Raw genomic sequence first — 24,736 nt, forward strand, 5'->3', positions numbered from 1 at the left:
AAAAAATTTTTAAAAATTTAATTTTACGATAGAGATGTGGGGTACAAGTAAGGATGAACTACGTAATAGGCTGCATGCAGGTGAAGCTTGGGTTTCTAATTGACCTTCACTCCCCGGGTAGTGGACCAGGTACCCTTTGTGTTGTCACGTGATCCCTCTTGAATATTTTATTTATTACTTTGTTATATTTTCCTGCAGTAAAAATAGTACATAAATTAAAATTATTTTTAAAAAAGTTCTTATGAACATAGGCTTTGTTATACATTTTCTTCTAAATTGAGTTGTCATTTCAATTACTAGTATACAATTGATCAGAACAAGATAAATATATTACAAGGAGTAAAAGTAATTCGTATATGTCAAACTAAAATTTTATTGGAAATGAATCTCTTAATAAAATGGATGTATCATAGATAACAATTAATTGGTATTAATTAAAAATTGCTAGAATGAATAAGGGTTCAGCATCAATTCTATCTCTCTCTTCTCTTTTTTGTAGTTATACATGTGAAGAAACTCTGGTAGAGATTGCTGGAGGTAACTGTAATCAGTATCCTCTTTTTCCTCCCACCTCCACCAACACACTGAAAGACTTTCTGGACTTCCTTGCGGTTGTTAAGCCATGTGACTAGTTCTGGCCAATGACATGTGAGTAAAGTACCACGTGTTGCTTCCTAAACCCAGGAACTTCTGTTATCTCTGCTGCTATAGCAGCACTAGAAACCCCGTGTTCCAGAGGTAGGATACAGCCTGGATCTATGAGTTACTGCTTGGAAATGAGCTGCCCTGGAGAACCAAGAGGACCACAGCAAGCTCTGAGTGATCAAGAAATTAACTTCTGAGTTTTGTTTTTAACCACTGAGATTACAGGGTTGGTTTGTTTCCATGGCATACCCTAACCTATCCTGACTATAGAACTTTGTTCATTTAAATAAGTAGACAGAAGTGAAAGGAGGTTTGTTATAGCAACATCACCCCATTATTTGAGTTTCTTTCTTATAGGTGCCAAAAACCACAGTGATCCTACATTATAAATTACTTTCCAACCTCTATCAACTGACCACTTGATGATGATCTCCTTCAGTTTGCTTGAGACAAAGAACTGGAAACTCTCAACCTGCAAAAGGATTTGTTACCTAGTCGTTAGAGTGATTCACTTAGTCAATTTCCTAGAAGTAAAATTAAAAGCCCTTTACTAAGACTTTTCAAGTGACTGTTCATTAAGGCTGCTACTCTTTCACTTACAGGGACCTTGTTTTACCTGATACACAAAGTAAGCTTGGGAAAAATTAAATCTTATTCATTATATTTCTGTCAATACTATTTTTCTATTAAAATGCCTTTATCTTATTACATGCTTTAATCAGAATACAAGAGTTGCAGATTTAGTATATTCAATTAATAAAAAATGTTCAGTATACAACTCAGTTGGTAAAGCCAAATTGTCAAACCGATGAACCAGATAAAACAATGTTCAGAAAAAGTCTGGTTTCATTTTTCAATTCAGATCAGTTTCTTAATATTCATCCTTGCAACTCACTTAGAAATCTAAGACAGATAAAGCACAGAGCCTTCTCATGAGCTTTTCACCTGGATAATGTAAAACGTCAGGTTCTTAGCAACATCTACCCTCTTTACTTTGCTTTCTCCAGATTTTCTCTCCAGAAATACATTCTTCGACAATAGACAGAAGATGGATGAGATGAAGTTTCAGATAAGGTAGTTAGCACTCCTGTTGTTCACTGTATGATACATGTTAATTCAGTATTATGAACATGGGGCAAAACAACTAATTTCTAACTCCAAGTTTGTAACAAAAATGTATGTATTTTTCTCTGTAACAGAAAAATGTGTGAACACAAGGAAAGACATGAGGATCTACACTGAGTTTATGATTTCTTCATTAAAAGAAGCTTCACTGACATCAATATTAAAAATTTTTTTTTGTTTGGTGTCATGGAGGATTTTTCCTAACAGAGAAATTTTAAAGGTAAAGACAGGCATTTGTGCAATGATAGACAGGGAAAAGAACCAGCACACCTTGATCACAGAGGTGCTCTCAGGCAAGTCAGTTCTAAGAAAAAATACAAGGAAGGTTAAAGATTCTGGAAACTGGGTTCCTTAAAACATCCATGCCCCTGATGCCCTGGAAATCTTTATGTATCCTCAGAGTATGTGTCTTCAATCTGAAGTCTGTTGACGTGAAGGATGTATTTCAACAGCCCATGGAAGTTACATAATTAAAGATAAGATCTTGAGTTAACTTCCTCTGTCAGCCACAGGTAGGAGACCCAGCAGAGGATTCCAGGTATTAGGAGATGGAGGCCCAAGTAGACAGGAGGAGCCTGGACCCATGAATGGCTGACTAGAACAAAGTCTTGCCAGCCCATGTGGGCGTGGTGAAAAAATAAACCTTTGCTGTGTTAAGCCACCAAGATTTTGGGGTTGTTTGCTATAACATTTAGCCTCTCTCAAGTAATAGAGTAGTTGATGGTACTGGGAAAGGTCTTACCACTGCAGGAGTGAAGTGGCATTGCAGCCCAGAATCATAGTGTCCAGGTAAGGAATGAAACAAAAGTCATGATTCTCTAGAAATAAGGCAGTGCCAGGGAAAGCCAGGATGGGGCCAAATCAAAGAGAAAAGACTGTAAGTTACACTAACTCCAGACTTCACAGAGATGCGAGCAGATTTCCCAGGAGTGGAGCCAGACAACTATTCTCACTAGACACCAGATAACATACATCCACAGTTAGTTATCACCTTCTCAATACTACCTCAATACTACCAGTACACAGCAAGTTTTCATATTCCAACCACTATTTTGAGATGGGTAAAGGCACGTTAGAGGCCTGAATGTTTACTTAAACATACAATTTAACTCTATTATTGATAGAGATTAGAACTTTTAAGAAAAACACTTAACCTGAAAGAAGACTTTTGTAATTGGAAGAGCCCAATATAATGTTCATTGGAAAAATTCCAAGGTTTTCGTTACCCAGAAGCTGTACAGATGTTCAGGTTAGTCAGAGAAAAAAATTGAGTTTTGGGGGGGCATTAATATTGTATGAATTTGTGATCCTGATACTTTTTTTCTTTTTATGTTGTAGCTATAAAATCTAGTTCAGATTAAAAATAGATGTGAAAACATTTTTTAAAAGTACATGTATATATATTTAGCAGCATATTTCTGCAGTTTCATTAATGGCAAGGAGTGCACGATCTTTCCATGAGGACAGATTCCCTGGAGATGTGGTTCAATACTAAATATCAAAGTACAGAGCGTTGACAGGCAAGACAGTTTCTTTCTGCAAAACTATTTTTCTAATGGCATATTTTGTCAAATTGTTATGTATGAGTATATACCTTGACTGGAAGGCTAATTGATTAGCAGTTTTTACCAAGTCCACTGAAAAGAACAGAACTTTAATTTCACTCAGCAGATTGTTAAATTGAACTTTTAAACCATCTGCTTTATTCAAGCCAATTATTATTTTGAGTCATAAACATGCAATGGCCACATAATATATTATCTTTTAAAAAATGAAGTTCCAAGGCTTAAAAAAATCATGGAGGTAGATTGTCTCAGTGTGCAAACTACATAGCAGAAGCAAAGAGTTGCTTTTAGAAGCTTTATTAACTGCTTCAGGTCATTAGGACTCCATTCTTAGGGCATGCTCTTCATATCATATTTCTAATGGTGGTTTGCCACTTAGAAATTCATTCATACTTTCTCTCGGAGCTCCCCCTTGTGACTGGTGGTCTCCAGTTTTTAGGCAGTTGGTTGTAATAAAATACACACTTTCAGGGAGGTCTTAAAATTTCCCGTTTCTTTCTATCACGGGACCTTTACTTAGTTTTTATAATAACCTGCTATTTTCTACTTAGCATTTCTTTACTGGGTTTTATTTATGCACTTCTTTACTGTCAGTTTTCCCTCAGTAGAACATAAGTGCCATTAAAAACAGGCCTCGCCGACTTGCTCACTCTAGTACCCGCAATTTCTATATTAGCACTTGGTCTGCCCATAGTGGAGTGCAGTGGACCTCCTGGGCTCAAGAGATCCTCCCGCCTCAGCCTCCCTAGCAGTTGGGACTACAGGAGTGTATCTCTGCACCCTGGCACACTTGGTTCTTAATGGGAAATCAATGAATATGTATGTAATGAATAAACTTTTGAACATTGATTATGAAGCTAATTTCCTTTTATAGGAAATTAATGAAGATCAAATCTGTGATTTAAAAACATTTACAGACAGTATTATAATTTTTATTGTTATTTACCAACTGCACTTACTAGTCCAATATAAAAAGGAGATGGTTCCTAGAAATCATGGTTTAGTAAATAGAATACCTAGAGTAAACTCATACAAGGAGGGACCCAAAAAGCCCCAGAATTATCTTTTGGAGGGCAGGCCAGTTGCAGTACAGGCTTCCCCTGCTAGGTAAGTGTTCTAAGAATCCATTGGCATCAGTGCACTAATTAGTGTTGCTGTAAGAGGCAGTGTTCTCGAGAAGTGTCCTGAGTTGTGGACGACTGGTTCGTCCACCCTAACAACGCACCTGCCCACACTGCACTGAGTGTTCAGCAGTTTTTGACCCCAAACCAGCATGATCCCTGTGCCCCACTCTCCCTATTCACCCAATCTTGTCCTGAATGACTTTTTTGTTTGTTTGTTTCCTTGGATGAAAAAAGTCCTCAAAGAGAAATGTTTTGCCAGTGTGGAAGAGGTGAAACAAAAAGTGGCAGAAGCACTAAACAGCATCAAAATTGATGAGCTCAAAAACTGTTTTGAGCAGTGGAAGAAAGCTTCTTGATAGGTGTATTGCATCAAACAGAGAGTACTTTGAAGGTGACTGAAGTTTAAACATGTAAGGATAAATACACAATTTTTAAATAAATAAATTCCAGGTTTTTTGGGGTCCCCCCTCATACATAATGGTTACTATATATATAGATTACTATTGAAGAATACCTTATTTAGTACTTCTCAACACACCCTCTAGTCTGGTTCTAATGACAGTATAATTTGGATCTTCAATTTTTTCCCTTTAAATTCAAGTTATGTTTTATATCTTCTGGTTGTTATATCTTTAGTTTTTAATAAAGTCTATGAGCTTTAACAAGATTAAGAACTTGATATGTTTCTTTAAGTTTATCTATAAGACATTCTTAAATATCAAATTTCATCATCATTTAGTAATTGAAGGCTTAAGGTCACATTTTAACTATGTGGTTGCTTATGAAAGTGTGCTGCTGACCAAGGTCTTTGCTATTGAAAGAAAGGCATCTTTTCTTCTTTTTTAGCTTAACCAGACCTGATAAAAACAAATGTCACCCCAAATATTGGTTTAGAGATCAGAACCTGCGATTCTTAAGCTTAGAAATTAATATTTTCTAAACACTGTTATTAAAAATGAAATTAAACAAACAAGAAGCCTCTCAGAAGCCTTTTCCTTTTCCTCTCATATACAAGCGTAAGATTTTAAAAAGCATATTGCTTTTCTTCTCTCTCTCAATGGAATGAGTGTGGGTCAATGTCTGAATAGGTACTTGATTAGTTTTTAAATTCCCAAACAATTTTAGTAGAGACATATTAATGCAAAACTATTATTCACATTGGTTTGAGAGTTTTCAATAGGGAGTTTCTTTTAATCATTCTTGTCTTTTTGAATAATAACCATTGAATAATTTTCCCTTTTTAAGAATGGATCACAGTTTAGGGAAATGAATAAATCAAAACCCATCTGATTTGGTTACAACTCAAAACCAGTAATCACCTCAAGAATAATTAAAATAGTGACCCAATTCACATTCTAATGGCAGCTGGTCTGTAAAGGGAGACACAGAAGGGATGCCCCATTTAGTCTTCATTGCTTCTCCTCGTGGCTGTGGCATTCTCTGACTTCATTGTTATTGGTCATTCTTCTCAAGATCAGAAATGAGAATATTTTCTTCTAAATGTACTGTACTAAAGTTGGTTGCAGGATAGTAAGGATGCCCAAACCCTGCAAGTCTCCTGAAAAATCCGCTATTCTGCTTGTATATGCAGAAGGAAAGTATGAAAATGGCCAGGACTACTATCAGTATCAGTGCTACTGAAAGAGGAACAGTGCTGTGACTTGGTCCTGAAACGAGATAAAACACAAACAGAAACAGAAGTGACAATGAAGTAATATAGATGCTGTCATGCAGTTGCTTTCTATTTTATTATTTCTTTTTTGTTGTTGTTTTGTTTTTGAGTCAGAGTCTCACTTTGTCACCCAGGCTGGAGGCAGTGGTATGATGACAGCTCACTGCAGCCTCCACCTTCTAGGCTAAGATGCTTCTTCCACCTCCGCCTCCCGAGTGTCTGGGACTACAGTGGTGCACCACTACACTGGGATAATTAAAAAATATATATATATTTTTTGTAGAGACAAGGTCTTGCTATGTTGTCCAGGTTGGTCTTGAACTCATGGACTCAAGCAATCCACCCACCTCAGCCTCCCAAAGTGCTGGTATTGCAGGCAAGAGTCACTGTGCTCGGTCTCTATTTCATTTCTTTTTTTTTTTGAGTTGGAGTCTCACTCTGTTGCTCAGGCTGGAGTGCAGTGGCACACTCATGGCCAACCCAGCGTCGACCTGCGGGCTGCGGTGATCCTTCTGCCTCAACCTTCCAAGTAGCCGGAACTACAGGTGCGTGATACCACACCTGGCTAATTTTTAAAATTTTTATTGTAGAGACAAGGTCTTGCCACTTTGCCCAGGCTGGTCTTGAACCCACAGGCTCAGGTAATCTTCTCACCTCGGCCACCCCAAGTGCTAGGATTACAGACTTGAGCTACCATGTCCAGCCCTATTTTATTATTTCTAAGAGAAATCAAAATGTTCTCTATTATTCCAAACCTACCTTTTCCTGGGTGTTCCTTTGTAGTGTGAATATCTAAAAGAAAATGAAAAAATTGAATGACTTTTTTTAATTCAGCAAAATTATGTCATTACTTGTAGCAGGGCTCAACAAATTATGGCACATGGATGAAACCTGGTCACCTGCTTTTACGATGTTTTACCACACTCATTCATTAATGTGTTATTATGGCTGTTTTCATGCTACAATGACAGCGTGATGGAGCCATATGGTCCCCAAAGTCTAAAATATTTGTTATCTGGCCCTTCACAAGAAAAGTTTGCTGACCCTTGATTTACAGTAATCGTCATTATTAGTGCCCACAAATATACACTGCATTTCTTTTTTTTTTTAAGCCAAAGAGTTCTCTTCCATCACAGCACTGTGCTATAACAAAAAAAGAATAACATACAGATTCTGCCTGCAAGGAACTCACAGTGTTATTGAAATCCAATATGGACTTTGTCCAGCAATGATAATTGCCCTACTTCTGTGTAAGAATGTTAAAATCAGCATCTTTTCATCTTTGTGAGAAGTTAGAGGGTTCCTGTTTTAGAACTCTCTACTGTAAAAATATATCTCTTTCAAGCAGACTCTATCCCAAACTTGAAGTTTTCTGTTTTTGATATAGGTAAAGATCCAGAGAAAGATGTGGAGAAGAAGCCAGAGGAAGATTAGTGCGTGGATTTGTGAGTGGAGGAAGTGCCATGGTGCCCTACTTATGCGCATTCATTGAGAGACTAAAAATAAATAAGTTGTTACCAATAGCAAAATCACATTTAAAAATCCCAACTTGTTCTTGTAATTTAAAGATAATGTCATATGATATTGCATTAAATTGTGGAAAACCTGTGCTATTGTGTGTGTGAAGATACTTCCTTTTTATTGGTGCCTAACAGACATACATATTTTGGGGGCACAAGTGATAATTTAATGCACTCATATAATTTGTACAGTATGCTTGGGATATCCATCACATTAAATATGAATAAACTTCTTTAAGAAAGACTGTTAAAAGGTGTCTATTCTTAGGATAGAGGCACTGGGAGGCATAGAAAGAACACTTAGAAAATTTGTAGTGTAGTCCTTGATGTAGTTTCAGTTTGGACAACCACTTTTCTCATCTATAAAATGGATATTTTAATTGCTCCACTACCTTGGAAAGTTGCTGTGAAGGATGAAAGAGGTGTCATATGTATTATAGGAAGCTTTAAAGTCCTGTGCAGATAAGAGGAGTTTTTTATTTGTTCTTGATACCTAAATGCTAGTGATAACTTAGACACACTGTTTAGTTAGCTTAGTTATGATTTCCATACTATAAAGTAAGTATATTGTTCATAATGAAATTAAGATATGACTTTTATGACACATTATGCTTGCAACAGAGAATTGCATTTATTTGTCTACAACAAATACACTTAGGTTAGATGATATTTCCTGAGGCCAAAGATACATCTTAAAAACCGTGAGTACCAGTCACCAGAATAAAGGCTGCTAGCTTACGTTTCTAGTTCTATTTGCTTGGGGTAAACTATTTTTTTTGCCCATTAGGTTAACAACCAGAGTGATACAGAAAATCATAAAGTCTGAGTTGATTTATAATGATTTTTTCCTTCATATCAGAGGAAGAAGAAGCTGAAATGTTCTCTGATTTGTTTGATGGAGAACAAGATGATAATGTCAGAATCTAGTTGAATTAGGTCAACATTAGTTAAGGTAGACTCAAAATAAATAATTACTCTCTGAGTTTACCTACCTGCTTCCATTTTACATATAAAGCCTTTTTTTTCTTGACATGGGGATAACTGCCACACTCCCTCAGGGATCCTCAGGGCAACACATCGATGGGGCTTGAAGTGATCCATGTCTGGCTTCCGAATGCCCCAGTTGGACTGTTCTATGGGAGTTCCATCAAACCACTTTATGGTTTCATCTGTGGAAAGATTGCCGACTCATTATGAATTATGTGCATGGTTATCAAACATACTAAGACTGTCATGAGCCATAAAAAGCAGCTCTGAAATTTAATGAGACTCCTTCACTGATGCATTCAACTCAGTAAGTCCAGTCATGAACTCAACATCAAAAGGTATTAATAAAGTTATCTAGTGAACAGCTCTCCATTTATTTTAGATAGTGCTCCAATTTAGTTCCCTTAGGATGTTTCTTAATGTAACTGTTGGGATTTTATAATATTCCATATTATTTATAATCAACTTAAAAATCATTTAATAAACAAACCTAATCATTGTATAGAAAAATCCTTTGAGGTTCTAACATCAATACCATTACAAAATGGCTCACTATTCCAAAATGATTTTACACTGAGTTTCTTTAAATAACAAACCAGTCACATACCAAGAAGGTAGGGGTGGTGGCAAAGTCCATCCTGTGTGTGGGCAACAACCTGGAGACGGGGGATGCATTGTCTGAAAAGAACTTAAAACTAACAACAAAGCTAACTAAAAGTCGGTCTGCTTTTTATTATCACCATCTGCTAGAAATTTTAGACAATGTCGGTGATTAAAATACTTCTCCTTGCAGGGGTAGGCTCACCCCCCACCTTGGTACACCACTGTAACAAGCTCTCCATACCAATTAAAACAATTTTCTTTACAAGTACCTTTCAATAACCATCAATTACATAAAGAAAAGGATAAAGGATATCATGCTTCCATTTTATTATCAACTTTTGTTTTTTATGAGTAGCAAATAAGAATTCTAATAGCACAGTTTGTCACTGAAACATTTCCATAACTCTGTTGCTTTTATAACATTTAGGAACCTGGGGTATTTTCAAGTAAATATTGTATTGATATGTTATGATTATGTCTATGAACACAAAGTTCCAGCCAAGCCTCATCACACTAAGAATAAACTTGTTATTGGATGTTTGTTTTTATTTTTGGTATTCTGTGATTATTTCAAAGGATAAGAGGGTATTGAAAAGTGTAGCAATGCCATTTTTAGAAGAAATGGCTTTAGGCTTCATGCTATTTTTTCACAGCAAATGTGTCCAAGGAGAGTTTTCTGGCTTACAGATGCCATTATCATCAGCCTTTAACAGCCACATATTTATGTATGTCCGCCCCTTCTCTACCCAATCACTTACTGTTATCATCAAATTGAGCATTCAACCAAACCATCTGGACAGAAGAACCAAAAGCAAAAAGCTCTTCTAGGAGAAATGCATTTTCAGCCTCATTCTTGATTGTTAAAAGATGAGATCCTATAAAAGAGACAAGTGGCAAACAAACAAGAATTTGTGTTAACACATAACATTTAAAAAAGTCATCTATACCATTATTTGTGAAGCTCAGGTTTTGACAAGTGAAAAGTTTCCATTGTAAATGGTGATTTTTTAAATGAAAAAATTTAAGGTAAAACCACACTGAAAAAAGGTATAAGCTTGCAGTTCAGAAGTTAAAACACAGAATATTAATTTTAGGGAATATTCAAAATTCATAATGCAAATGCATTCAAAAGGAGTATTTTCTTGGGAAAATGCAGTATGCTGAGACATCATCTTAAGTTTTCAAATTCTACACTGGACATTAAGTTTCATATATCAGCTGTCCCCTAAACAAGCAACTTCAATAGTATTTACTTTTTCAATAGTTGTTGTCGCTCCCAAAGTCACTAGACAAATGAAGAAAACCACATTATTTACTGAAATGTCAAGAAGGAGAACATAAAAGCATTTACTATCACAAAATAAAATTACCTTCCTTTTTGCAAAATTCATGAGCAGCCTCAAAACTCATACTGTCTAGGACTGTAGAAAAACTGTAGCAATTACTTCTAAATTTTATCCAGGGAATAGATGTTTCTGAGCACAACTCTGGGTATTCAATTGGTCTTGTTTCTAAGAAGAAAAACCAGGGTGGTGACTGATGTTCACACTTTTGAGATGTGAACATTACATTACATTCTATGAAAGACAAAGATAGATATATGTAACAAAATTTTCATGGTAATACTCTGAAAGATTGAGTTTAATGTAAATAATTATAAAACTAGGACCAGCTTATAGCATTTCTGGCAGAAATAATCTTTACTAAAACATAACAAACTACAGTCATAACATAGCTTGGTAGGCGTAGTTTGGCTGCTGCTTAGGTGAGGGTGCCTGTCTTTCATGTTTACAATTAGTATCCTAAAGACTGGAACAACTAGGGGACATGATTCATAAAAACAGTGGCAGCTGAATGACGCTAGCAAAAGGGATTTCCAAATGTACAAACTGTTCCATGCAGTGCTGAGTATTTGCACACTCAGAAAATCCTTACCCACTAATAAACTTATGAGAAAAAACAATACATTCAATAAACCATGATAATATAGCATAAGACCAAGTAAATAAGGGAAATTTGAGAAGACTTTATTTCTGAGAACAACCATTAGGGTCAGACATACCGATGCTAAGATCCCGGTTCTGCCACTTACTAGCTGTGTGGCACACTACCCTACATAGGTTTCTTTTAAAAAGGGAGTTAACAGCAATACCTGTCTCACAAGTTAAGAAGTTTAAGTGAATTAGTGCCTGACACTTAAGCACTCAGTAAATGCATTGTTATTGAAAAGGGGGCAGATTTCATGGTGTTTTAGATGTAGAATTAGCTTTCTCAATATATATATGACTATCATTTACATTTAATCCTGAGTTGTTTTGATCTAAGGTTACATAATATCTATGCTATTTGATATAGTGCCCAAAATGTAAGTAAATACATGTGCTTTTAATAAATGAGAGATTTAAAAGAACATCAGCTAGTGTTAGGAACTATCTTGATGAACACCATAGCAATCAAGAGAAGGGGGTCCATCGTAACAGGATAAACATCACATTAGAGAGTGAGGAAGCTTGGTCTCTACTCCTGGTACTAGTAGTTGATGGGCAGATGTGAGGTCCCCAGCAAGCTGTTTAATGCTCTGAGTTTCATCTTTAAGAAAGTTTCGGCCAGCCTTGGTGGTTCAGCTTGTAATTCCAGCACTTTGGGAGGCCGAGGCAAGTGGATTGCTTGAACCCATGGGTTTGAGACCAGCCTGGGCAACTTGGTGCGACCTCTTCTCTACAATAAATTAAAAAATTAGCCAGGTGTGGTAGCAGATGCCTGTAGTTCTGGCTACTTGGAAGACTAAGGTAGAAGGATCGCCAGAGCCCAGCAGGTCGATACTGGGGTGGCTGTGAGTGTGCTACTGCATTCCAGCCTGGGACACAGAGTGAGACTCCAACTCAAAAAAAAAAAAAAGAAAGTTTCATCTTTAAGAAATGGGTGGGACCCGGTGAACTTTAAGTGTAAACGAGATGTTATGCAAAGTGCAGGGCCAGACATCTAGTAAATATTCAAACAGTATCAGCAATCATCATGATCATGATCACGGCTCTAGAATCCTAGTAGTCTTTGACTTAAGCACAAATCCTCGATTAAAGGCATTCACACACACTCCCAGGCCATGTTTCTGTCTGATTTCCCACCTCTCCCTTACCTCCTGCCTGCGATACAGGCAAATCCCAACACCAGCTTTGCTTACAAATGCCCAGTCCTGTCTTCCTTGTGCCTTGTTCAAGCTTTTCTCCTCAGACTGCCCCTCCATGTCCCATCATTGCCCATTTACTCTCACCCATTCTTCAAGGCCCATCTTCCCCATCGTGTCCCTCAAGAAAACTTTCTACTTTTTCCCAAGTGGACAGGACACATTCTTTGTCTTGACAACCTCTATAGCACTTGCTACTTCGCGTATATCATGTGGTAGCCCTGCTTGATGTAGCAGTTATTTGTCATTACATCACCAGTCAGACTAGAGACTTCTCTAGGACAGAGGCTTCTTATTCCTTATCCTCATCCCCTGCTTACACGGTGCCTTGCATACATTAGTTGCATAGGACATGTTTATTTATTCTCTTTTCTTTCCTTTTCTCTTCCTTCCTTCCTTCAGGGTCTCACTCTGTCACCCAGGCTAGAGTGCAGTGGCATGATCACTGTTCATCACAGCCTCGACCTCCTGAGCTCAGATGATCCTCCTGCCTCAGCCGCCCAAGTAGCTGGGACAACAGGTGTGTTCCACCACGGCCAGCTAATTTCTTTATTTTTGTAGAGATGAGGTCTCACTAAGTTGCCTAGGCTGGTCTTGAATTCCTGGGTTCAAGCAATCCTTCTGCCTCAACCTCCCAAAGTGCTATGATTATAGGTGTGAGCCACCGTGCCCAGCAGTACGTATTTCTTGAGGTGAATTTAGAATTGAACCTACCAGTGGGCACATGACAAATGGCGCCCTGAAGAAATGATTCACAGGCTGTGCTATGCCAGTGTCCGCTGGTGTCGGCAAAAACACAGTCACCAAGGAAGGATGACTCCTCATCTTTCCAAAAAGTGAAAGAGGACTTGGTGCCATCTGACCAGTCGAAATTAAGACCATTCTGTGGAGGAAAATAGAGCCATCATTGCCCTGCCAAGACTGCTGGCAGCATCCCCCAATGCTAACTGAGCATACCGCAATTCCCACATAGATTTATATTTCCACATGTTTTTCAGAAGGTTTAGGACAGTTTATACAGCCTGACAAAATAGACTGTCTGCCACAAATGACATCTTTTTTGGTTTTTAGGAATCCTTGGTCCTGCCACCATAATTTCCTAGTAAGTATTTATAAAGACGTTGGTCCAATACCTTCTGTTGACCTGAAAATAAACTTTAGATCAAAGATTCAAACATGAAATTGAAAACATGAAACTGTTAAAACTTTGCTAAATTTTTTGTACTCTTGGTGTGGGGAAAATCTTTCTAAGTCATACAAAATTCAGAGGCCATAAATCACAATTGACTATGTAAAACTAAAATATTCTGTAATATAGAAATGTAATAAACAATCATAAAATATCATTCTTTCACCTATCCCACTGGTAAGGAATATAGTTTTAATGATGCCCAGTATTGGTAAGGATGTGAAAGACTAAATGTTATCATATACTGTTGTTGGCATGTAAATTAGTACAAACTTTCTGAGGGAAATTTGGTAGTACTTGTCAAAATGTAAAGTGTACTCAGCAATTTTACTTCTGGGACCTCATTTTCCTAAAGGGAAAAACAAAAAACAAAGACAACAACAAAAACCCACATGTTAAATTTCAAGGAATACTAAATGAATTAATAATCAAATTTCTAGGCTAGAAGCATAGTTCATTTTTCTTGGGAATTCCTTAAATACAGCAAATTACCCAAATGCAGTGATTTAGTTTGAGATGTGACCCAGTGCACATATGAGGCAGTAGCCATGAGTACTTGGAAATGTTTATAGAACCTTTGAAGGGCATTAATTCCCAGAAATTAGGCAGGTGGATGTTTACTCTAAAGAGGTATGCACCCTTATTTTGTAGTCATGGGCTGTTCATAAGGTAGGCTAGTAGTTATCATATAAACTAATTATTTAAATGTTACATTATTTATGGAAAAAAATTGTTTCTGTGCTAATTTCAGGTACCATATCACAGAGGAGGTAGATGCTAAACTTAACTATGCAAGGGTGTCCCAAAGATGTTCACCTACATCTGAAGTGAACAGGCCAATCCAGTGGGCATATCCTAGCCGGTTGAGGATGACGGTGAGGAAGGACTGGTGATACTGGTCTGTGATGCTGACCAGTTCTGCTCCGTGCATCAGGCAGGTTTTTATCGCTGCATACCAAGTCATATTTGCATTAATTATTTTGTAAGTCCTGTTTCCATATTCTAAGGTATTGGGGATTGGATACATATCAGATGCATTTACAAGGTGTCCAGAAGTATCTAGAACAAGAACAACAATAAAAATCATTTGTAGCATCTTGATGAGAAAGGAAGAGGTAAAGCATTGCATGATTCCTTGTAACTGTGGTCTGTGTTGATCAGAGTTTTTCTTCTGGAACTGACTACTTCAAAATGAGGACACTACCTGAGAGTGTAGGTGGTGTTGAAGAATTAGAACATATAGGAGATTTAATGAACGGGTTTTTTTCAAAACCATAAACGGAGAACCATTTCGAGAAGATTTCCCATTTTTTACCATTCCTTGTCAAACTGACCACTTTTTGGAGGAACTGATGGTGATCCACTTAGGCAGGTTTCACTCCACTAGCTACACTCAGTCTAACATATACTGCTCTGGCAGAACTTAATACTTGTTAATAGAATACTGACACACATTGCATAGTCATATTGCACTGCAAACCTAGTTTTATAGGTACATATTCTCAAATAAAACATTTGATTACAATTTTGAGACTGATAGTCACTATCATGCTGAATGCTTACTTGTATACATTCTAAAAATAATTTTTAAAAGTTAATAAATGCTTAGAAATACACACAGTTTTCATAAACAGTTAATATTAATATGTCACCTGATAGAGGCAAAATGTATAAATCACAAGGCAAGGTTTTCCCACTTGTGATCATGGATGCTTGTGTGTTCATGAGCAACTGTGGTCATGTGAAAACCAAGCCTGTGTTTTACGTATTGACGTTTTCCTCTTTAATATGTGAATTTGTCTTTCTGTTCTGTTATATTCTGAACTAGGATAGGCTAAGTTTAGAAAACCTAAAACACAAAACCAAGGTAACAGTTTCTGCACTTTCTCATCCAAAGTGACTTGCATTTCTCTTGGTTTTTATCACATTTGAGAAAGGAGCATGGTGAGATGTGGGAAAGTCAGAAAACCGGGGACTTAATTCTGTTCCTGGCCCTAACTAGCTAAGAGGTCATGCACAAATTATTATCGCTAAGCCTCAAATTTCTGGTCTATAAGAAATTACTAAGGTTTCCCTTAGAGGGGTGTGGGTAGAATTGATTGAGTTATTCACACAGGGCACAACTCTCATATAGGGACACAGTAGGCACTGAGTAAATGGTGCTTCTCACTTCCCTCTCCTCTTCTGGTCACACGCCCCCTAATAAAAATGGCAAAGTGGGAAACTGACTTTTACCCGAAACTGATACCTCAATATACCAGTAGTACATTTTGCAAAACAAAGTGAAATGAATCTATTTAATTTCTATAAATTGTGATGGGGTCGCTTTTATCATCTCTTTATTCATTGCTGGATGTCTGTTTGCCAGCCTATGTATCCAGTGTAGGGCTATTTAAATAAAGTCAAAATAATATCAAGGTAGTTATTTAAAAATGATAGCAATTGGTAAAATTAAAGTAACTAAAATACTTTGTATATGTGACCCAAATGCCAATTTGACTGTTTTTTCCCACTGAGGTATACATATAAATTTTTACATATATGAACTTCTCCATTTGTAATTGATTTCATCAAGTTTCAAAACAAGTGGTTTTGAGCAACATGATTTTGCCACCCATTTCTCTAAAAAAGAAAGATCTATTGGAAACCAAGTTCCAAACAGAATGTCCTAACTTTGCCCTTGTCTCTTTTTTTATTCATATTTGTTGATTTTGGGGAATAGATAAGAGACTTTGGGCCCAAGCTCAATGTAAGCGCATATTTATCTGACAGTGAAGAGGAGCAGACTTTGAGTATTTGTTATAGACTACAAGAATTTGTGTAACTGAATAACACTTTTTGAAAATAATAACAAACTCTATCATTTGTTAAATATATACTAGAATTATGCTAAGCATTATATACACATAGAACGTGTGGAATAGTTATTCTTCCATCTTGCAGTTGGAGAAATCAAGGTTAGTAGAAGCTAAGTAACTTGACTGAAGATTATTTACAGAGGTGAGGTGGGAATTCATGTAAGGTGGGTATTCCAGTGCCTGTGCTCTCAACCACTACTCCTCTATACTGACTCCAAAAGAGCATTACATTGGTAGTCCCCAAAATATCAAAGATAGAAAGTGATCAGAGTGTAAATTTCAAAAAGGAATCAACATCAAAGTAGTAGAATAGAATCACTGTGTCTAACTAAAACACCTTGAGCATGTTACTTATTTTCTTTAAGCCTCAAGTTCCTTATCTGTAAGAGGGGAGACTTCTACACACTTCATAGAACTGTCTTGAAGATTTTATGGTATAATGCTCATACACCCAAGACCCAGTGCTACATACATAATGAACATACAAATACATGGTATACTGATTTATTTATTTCCTTACAAGACTCTTCTGTTGCCAAATTACTCTTGCTATTACAGATCTAGTATCTTCTTTCAACTCCTGGCACTGCTTTTCTGAGGATGGGTTGATAGTATCAATAGAGTTCTTATCCATGTAACACTAAGAAGTAGAATTCATAGTCCAAGTAAGCATATACATGCCAGGCTGTTGAGAGTTCAACACAATTCTAGACATAAACAATGGCCTTCCAGGGTGGTGTGGTACAAGGATATCCAGCACTCAATAAAAAAAAAAAAAGCTATTATCGTTACTATTTTTATTAATCAAGGTCACTTAGAGCCATTTACACTGCTCATTGACCTCATTGGCTATTTGCAATAATGTTGTTTTGGCATTTCAGGCCAGAAACCAATGGGAGTTCTGGTGTGAAATCTCTGAGACTTTTAAAAATTACCTGAACAGATATATAATCCCAGAACAAAGCAGTAAAGCCATTTAATATGACTAAAATGAATGCATAAACTTGGTCATCACTTAAGTGGCCTTTGCAGTCCTGAGGACCCTGCTAAAAAGCATAATCCTAGGGTAGTGGAGACTTAACAAGTAAATATATATAAAGCCAAAGAATAAGTGCCTGACACTGTTAGCTGTGACGCTGATAACTATATAGCTGTGTAAAATAAACATGGCAGAGGAGGCTGCACCATGAAAATCAAAGGAATGGAAAACCAAATATTTCTTACCTTGCATTTTTTCACAAACAAACCCATAGCCTTCTTTTCCACAGTCTTCAAAATACCATTTTCCAGTGAAATGAAAATTAGGATTGTTTGACACTAAGGCACAGAGAGGAATGTCTTTCTGCACTTCAGTGGTGTTGTGACTTGGAATCTTTAAAATAATACAATATGTTATCAGCAATATGATAACATATAACCTTTTTATTACATTGAAATTTTTAAGGACATAATTTTAAAAATTAAGACACCATTATTACTTTTATTTGCATTTAATAAATCTGTTCACAAGTCACTTCATAACCTACAAAATAAAAAATCATTGTGATGAGTAAAGTAATTATGTTTAAGGATCACATGCAAATTATCTGCAATTGCAAAATTAAAAATTAAGTTATTAATAACAAACTAATATACATTTATACCTAAAAAATATAGGAAGTAAAAAAGCTTTGCTATATAAACCTTGAAAAAAATCTCTTGCTAAAATGATTTCTAAAAAACATGTTGTAACACTTACATTTATTATATCAAATGGAGACCAATTAGAATATGCCACAGGCTTTCCATTTAGCCATTTTTCATAATCATCATTTTGCAACCCTATCCACACATTAGTGGTCTGGCCAAAAAGATTCATAGTAATGAAAGCTGAAAAATAAGAATGCATTATCTGATTTAATGCTGTATAAAACATTTGGAGAATCATCAAATTCTATTTATAGCTATGATTACACTTAAATGACAGCAATATATAATTAAGGTAATGCAGATTTTTTCACTTTTAGTTTAAATTGACAGAATTTGCTGGATAACCTGAGATTTCATCATTTCATTAACAAAATGATTTCCAGTGTTCGTTTATTGCCTTTTGAAACAAAAGAAGGTTCATCTACTATATTTTAATTAAAGTATATATTTGTCTAAATATTAAATAAAAGTATATAGGCAAATCTAAAGTGATCTAAAACATAATATGCAATTATGGTAGGCTATGCCTGAGATTATTTTAGCTATTTTAAAATAAATATCATAAATATGTCCTTATTCTTTCCACTGATTCTGTTGAGACAAAAGATTCCAAAATTCAGCAGTGTATAAGCAATGCAGTATACTAACTTTTACAGATGTCATGACATAAAACCTTATGGGTCAAACTGAAAACTCATGTGTCATCAGCAATATAGTACTTATTGGAGCTAGGCACAGTGGCTCACGCCTGTAATCCCAGCACTTCGAGAGGCTGAGGTGGGAGGATCATTTGAGTCCAGGAGTTTGAGACCAGCCTGGGCACACATAGTGAGACCTGTCTCTAGAAAAAATTTTAAAAATTAGCTGGGCTGAGCCCAGGGAGTTGAGGCTGCAGTGAGCCATGATCGTGACACTGCACTCCATCACGGGCAACAGTGACCCTGATTTTAAAAAAAAAAAAAAAGCTAAAATAACACTTGGAAGTGTTAGTATTTTGAGGAGAATATTTTTATAGGTACTTGAATAAAAATGGTTATTTGGCCTGATTGAATACGGACTACCCTACCTTGCTCCACTTCACTCTCAATGGCAACCAGCATCCCCCCTTCCCCAGCGCAGAAATCTCGAGCCTGCATCCAGCTCTTCTGACTGTTCCGGTCTTTGGGGATATTCACCAAAAGGCACTATCGAAAAATGTCAAACCAAAACATTCATTTATGTATTTTTCTAAGTGAATTAAAATTTTCCCAAAGACACAGAGGATCAGCTCTGAGAGTTTTTTAGAATTTTCTTGAGCAGGAAGAACTCATTTTTCTTTCAACTGCTCCAGAGGTGTTAAAGTAAAACAAAGAGGCATGGCTTTCAGGGTGAATCAATGACTTGCCTGCATTTGGATCAAGCAGAAATAGAAGCCAGGGTGTGTTTTGTCATGTGGGATGTCAGAACAGTGTCTTCTGCTCAATGAAAAACAGTATTCTTCTTAAGAAGGAGCCAGCCTGATTGCAAAGTTTACAGTGGCACATTTAATCTAAAAAAGCATTCTGAGTGTGGCAATGAACAGCTTAGTTCACACTTATTTACAAATACATCATCTCCTCAGTTTAAGCAAGAAAGGAATACTGTGTGATCAGGTATTTAAATTCGTAAAAACGCAGAGTCAGTCATTTGGTCAACAAGCCCATCAGGAAGAGCAGAAAATGAAAAAAAAGATCCCAGTGGGAGGGAGAGCAAGGGCAGGACCAAGGAAACCTAGTAAGGAGGAGAAACAAAGGGAAGGTTGGCCTCCAGTGTTTAATGGAACACAAAAAGAAAGGCTGTGGAATTTGACAATAAGCGTTGATTTTTATGAAGGAGCGAATCATACCATGAGATAGAAGAGAAAGACTATAATGCAACTGGCAGAGTTCCAGAAAAGTCAGGTGATACTTTATGCAAAGAATATTGCATCAGGAACTTGCTGGATTCCTCCCTTATACTCCATTCTCTTATCAATGAACATAGACAACCCTAGGCATTGATAGGTCAGATCTCAAGAACTTGCCACTGAAAAATTCCAGCTACAGGATAATTTTAGGTTAGTGTGGAATCCTACACTTTAAGGAACATCCTTCTCTGTCCTACTTTAGAATGATACCCTTCCCCATCATTCCTGAATTTCTAAGATTGCCAGTTCCCTACCATCATATGCTCCTTAGAAGCAGAGATACTAAGTCTTACTCCTTGTTGAATATCACACCAGAGAAGGTTCCCAATAAACATTTATGAAACAAAATAAAAGCCAATAGACCCTAAAATTGTTGTCAGACATCCTAGATTTAGCTAAATGGTTCTCAAACTGGGCAATTTTGGCCCTCAGGGGATATTTTGACAATATCTGAAGACATTTTTGGTTGTTACGACTGGTACGAGGAGTTGCTATTGGCATCTAGTGGGAAGAGGCCAGGGATGCTGCTAAACATTCTGCGATGCACAGGTCAACTTGGTCCTCCACAACAAAGAATTATCCAGCTCAAAAATATCCACAGCATGAGGTAATTCTTTTCAAAACTCAGTCCTGGTCATGTCACTCTTTAGTTTTAGCCCTTCCTTAATTTTCCGCTGCTTTTAGGATTAAAAACCAGAAACCCTGATCTAGCCTGAAGCTGAGTTACCAACTAAGAGAGAAAATACATTTCCAATTTTTCTGGTCCCTTTTGTCTTGTTTTCTTCTTAAAGAAACTGAATTGGTTTTAAAGGAGTTCAATTTTATAACAACTATCCTTTTATCTATTTCTTTTCATTTTGCCTCTTTCCTCTAATTACAAACTCTAAAGAGTGGCATATACTAATTATTAGGAAGTCTTATCATTTAATGCGAATTCACCTTGTGTTCAGATAGTTACACTAATGAACCATTCATAAATTCCAATGAACCTCATTGGTTCAGTTAGCTCAATAAATCTCTCCAGAAAAATAGCCCCCCTCTGTTCCCCCACTACGTTTGCCTTAGCCAAGATTTACTAGCTTGACTACGGAAGTGTGGCCTCCCATTACCACAACTTCATTGTTTCTAAAAATATAACATATTTACTAACACACTCCGGAATGGTGTCATTAATAATTAAAGCAAAACAGCAAGATGAAGTACAGCATCCTTAATTTTAAATTGTTTGCTTACTAATTTGCAAAATGTGATCAAGTTTAATGCATCTCTGATTACAAAAAGGGTCCTACTATATTCCAAAAGAGTTTTGAATATAACATTTTTTTGTCTCAAAATCATGCTAGCTCAATATTGAAAATGGAATTTATGCCCCTCTCTCCAAATGTGGTCCTTTCCCAGTGTTCCTGCTGACATTGAATGGCACGGTTGGTCCACATTTGTATGTGTAAAAGTCTGAAACCTAGGAGGCATCCTCACCCTCTCATTCCATCACCCTGATAGCTTTACCATTTGGATACCCCATTTCTCAAAAAGCCCCCTGACCCTTCCCTCCATTCCTACTGCCTCACGGTTTCTGCCACCACTCTCTTGGCTCAAGCTATGAATCTCTTGCCTGGACTACAGCAATAGCTTTTTAACTGCCCTCACTTTTCTCACTCTTGCCCTTCTCCCATATATCACTAGACTGCATTTATAGGAATGCTTTCCGAAATTTGGTCCTGGTCATGTCCCTCTATAGTTTAAAACCTTTCAGGGGTTTCCTATTACTTTTAGGACAAAAACCAGAAACTCTCATATGACTTTAATTCACCCTTGCCCACTTATTTTGTCTCATTGTCTACCATTCTAGTTCTCTATGCTTCCTTTAGTTTTTTAGAAGTCATAGTCCCCTTTACCACAATACCCTAGAATGCACTGCTCCCCTTTTTAATGTTCCTTGCCCTTCTGACCACCTCAGTTGGGTCCTTCTGTTGTATATTTTTATAGAACTGATCAACTTTCCTTCATCACATATGTCACAGGTTTAAATCATATGGTTATTTTCCTGATTGATTTATTAATGTTTGTTCTTCCTCTAGTCTGTAAGTGTCCAAAGAGAAGAGGTTGTATCTGTTTTTCCTCACTGTTGAATTCCCAGTTTCCAGAATAGTTAAGTGAATGAATGAATGAATGAATGAAGAGCTAAAAATCTGAATTACAGAAAAAGAGGAGAGGGTATTTTAAAAGAAACACCATGTTGCGCATAAAATCAAATAGTGGTTAATCCCAAACTAGATAGTACAGAGCAACGATCAGCACTCAATCCAGGTCTCGAATAAAAATGTAGAAGAACAAGAGTTAATCTGACACGCACACACACAAAACACACACACACACACACACACACACACACACACCACACAGTTGGAATTTCTTCCTCTAACAGCTCTGTTGGAACAAGTATCTTAGACGACTCACTCTTCCTGGGTTAACCCTGATCAAGGTTCTTTTACATTATCAAGTCAGAAAAATACTGTTTATGAGACATTACAAAAGATGTTTAACTTTTGAATATCTCAGTTCTTAAAACTCTGAAAGTTGATGAATTTGTAAACCAACTATATTTTTTCTTAGAAATAACCAGTACAAACTAATCCCAGGAATCTGACGAACAAGGAGCAATGTTTAATGGGATATAATATATTGGAACCCATTCAGAATTATGAAGTGAGTAAAGTCTATCATTGTTATCTCCCAATTTTTCTTCTGTATCTTTATTACTTTTTTCTTTTCTTTTCTTTTTTGAGTTGGAGTCTTACCTGGTCACCCAGGTTGGAGTGCAGTGGCACGCTCACGGCCACTGCAGCCTGCCTCCACTTGCTGGGCTCAGGGGATCCTTCCACCTCAGCTTTCCAAGTAGCCGGAACTACAGGCATGAGCTACCACACTGGTTAATTTTTTTTTTTTTTTTTGTAGAGACGAGGTCCCACCATGTTGCTCAGGCTGGTCGCAAACCCTCGGGCAATCCTCTTGCTTTGGCCTCCCAAAGTGCTGAGATTACAGGCTTGAGCCACCGTGCCTGGCCATCTTTATTTCTTAGCTGGGAAAATCCAGCCCCACTGGACTCTCCACTCTCTCTATTCTTTTCTAATAATCTAATAAACCTACTTATTCCAAAGTGTGCATGACAAATGAGATAATCTCAGAAATAGTTATCCTTTAAAAATAAAAGAAAGTGTTAAGGAAAAAGAGTGAAACTCTGGTGGTGGAATTTTAACTACTAATGTGTAGAGGAAGGTACAATGGGTGGAGAGACACATGTGGTGACTCTGACACCATGCTTGGGAAATGGTCACCCACTCGTGAAGACTGCTGTGATGATCTCCTTCATAATCAAATTCTCTGGGTGTCTGGAAGACAATGCTGTCAAACTAAAACTGTTGAATTGCTGGCCAAATATTGGCTGCACATTAGAAAACTGGATCCCATGCAGAACAGTTAAATCAGAATCTTTTGGGGCATCATGTGCACCTTGATGTTTTTAAAAAGCTCATCTGCTAATTCTAAATATTTGACCAGGGCTGAGAATTATTGATCTAGCTGTTAGTTATCAACTACATTTTTAAAAAATAACTCCAAATCACATGAGGGGTTTTTAATCATGCTCCAGGGATGGCGTCAGAAGGGCCCCTACTCTCCTGCACACGTTTACGCTTTACTCCTGTCCCTTGCTATGCCTTTCACAGGAAGAATTTGTTTGCTCTCTGGCCTGGGGTTTGACCACCATCACTGCCACCATGCCCATGTTATACATATTCTCTATGTGTACACAGGAGCACACATGGGAAGGAGCTAAAGTCTGTGGATAAACTAGTTTGGGGGAAAGATGATAGCCAAGGGCTGAACCTGAAACAATTATTCTGGGTCACTAAGAGTCATGTCTCCAATACCAATGATTTGACTTGTCATTAATTTCTTTTTAATATCCTCTTTGATACATGAGAGGAAGTATGTTCACACTTTTGAGTTGTTCACTTTACGAAACATGTGATTTTTGAGACGAAAGAGGCATTTCTTTTTGCCTGTTCCCTATAAACCACTCCAGAATACTCTTGTCCTAACAGTTGTGAAAAATGAATTGTCACACACAAGAATGAACAAAAAAACAGATCAACAACCTAAAAATAAAAGTTAAAACAATAAAGCTCTTAGAAGATAACAGGGATAAATCTTCATGAGCTTAGATTTGGTAATGAATTCTTTTTTTTTTTTTTGAGTCGGGATCTCACTCTGAAGCTCGGGTTGGAGTGTAGTGGCATAATCTGGGCATATGGGCTCTCTGTAGCCTCAACCTCCCAGGTTTAAGCTATCCTTCTGTCTCAGCCTCCCAAGTAGCTGGGACTATAGGCACGTGACAGCACACCTGGCTAATTTTTTTTTTTTTTTAGTTGAAGTCTCACTCTGTCACCCAGACTGAAGTGTAGTGACCGCTCCCGGCCACCACAACCTTGACCTGCTGGGCTCCAGTGATCCTTCCGCCTCAGCTTTCCGAGTAGCTGGAACTACGGGTGCGTGCTACCACACCCGGCTCATTTTTTTTTTATTTATTGTAGAGATGAGGTCTCGCCAAGTTGCCCAGGCGGGTCTCGAACCCATGGGCTCAGGCAATCCA

At 37.2% G+C, this 24,736-nt stretch overlaps 1 protein-coding gene across 1 annotated transcript in view; it reads right to left on the bottom strand.

Annotated features, from left to right (window-relative positions):
- Positions 1-5,625: 5,625 nt before the first annotated feature.
- PLA2R1 (phospholipase A2 receptor 1) overlaps positions 5,626-24,736 on the bottom strand; it is a 130,845-nt gene continuing 111,734 nt past the window's right edge. The window contains exons 21-30 of the mRNA XM_008059349.2: positions 19,228-19,345; positions 18,211-18,341; positions 17,697-17,844; positions 14,435-14,673; positions 13,140-13,308; positions 10,612-10,752; positions 10,000-10,116; positions 8,644-8,820; positions 6,891-6,923; positions 5,626-6,126 (exon numbers count right to left, since the gene is read on the bottom strand). Coding sequence (XP_008057540.1) covers positions 5,912-6,126; positions 6,891-6,923; positions 8,644-8,820; positions 10,000-10,116; positions 10,612-10,752; positions 13,140-13,308; positions 14,435-14,673; positions 17,697-17,844; positions 18,211-18,341; positions 19,228-19,345 — 1,488 coding nt within the window. The 3' untranslated portion in view covers positions 5,626-5,911. The remainder of the gene's footprint in view (positions 6,127-6,890; positions 6,924-8,643; positions 8,821-9,999; positions 10,117-10,611; positions 10,753-13,139; positions 13,309-14,434; positions 14,674-17,696; positions 17,845-18,210; positions 18,342-19,227; positions 19,346-24,736) is intronic.

This window comes from Carlito syrichta, unplaced genomic scaffold, assembly GCF_000164805.1.
Source record: "Carlito syrichta isolate Samal-C Ts95f unplaced genomic scaffold, Tarsius_syrichta-2.0.1 Scaffold304002, whole genome shotgun sequence".
Classification (NCBI taxonomy): Eukaryota; Metazoa; Chordata; class Mammalia; order Primates; family Tarsiidae; genus Carlito; species Carlito syrichta.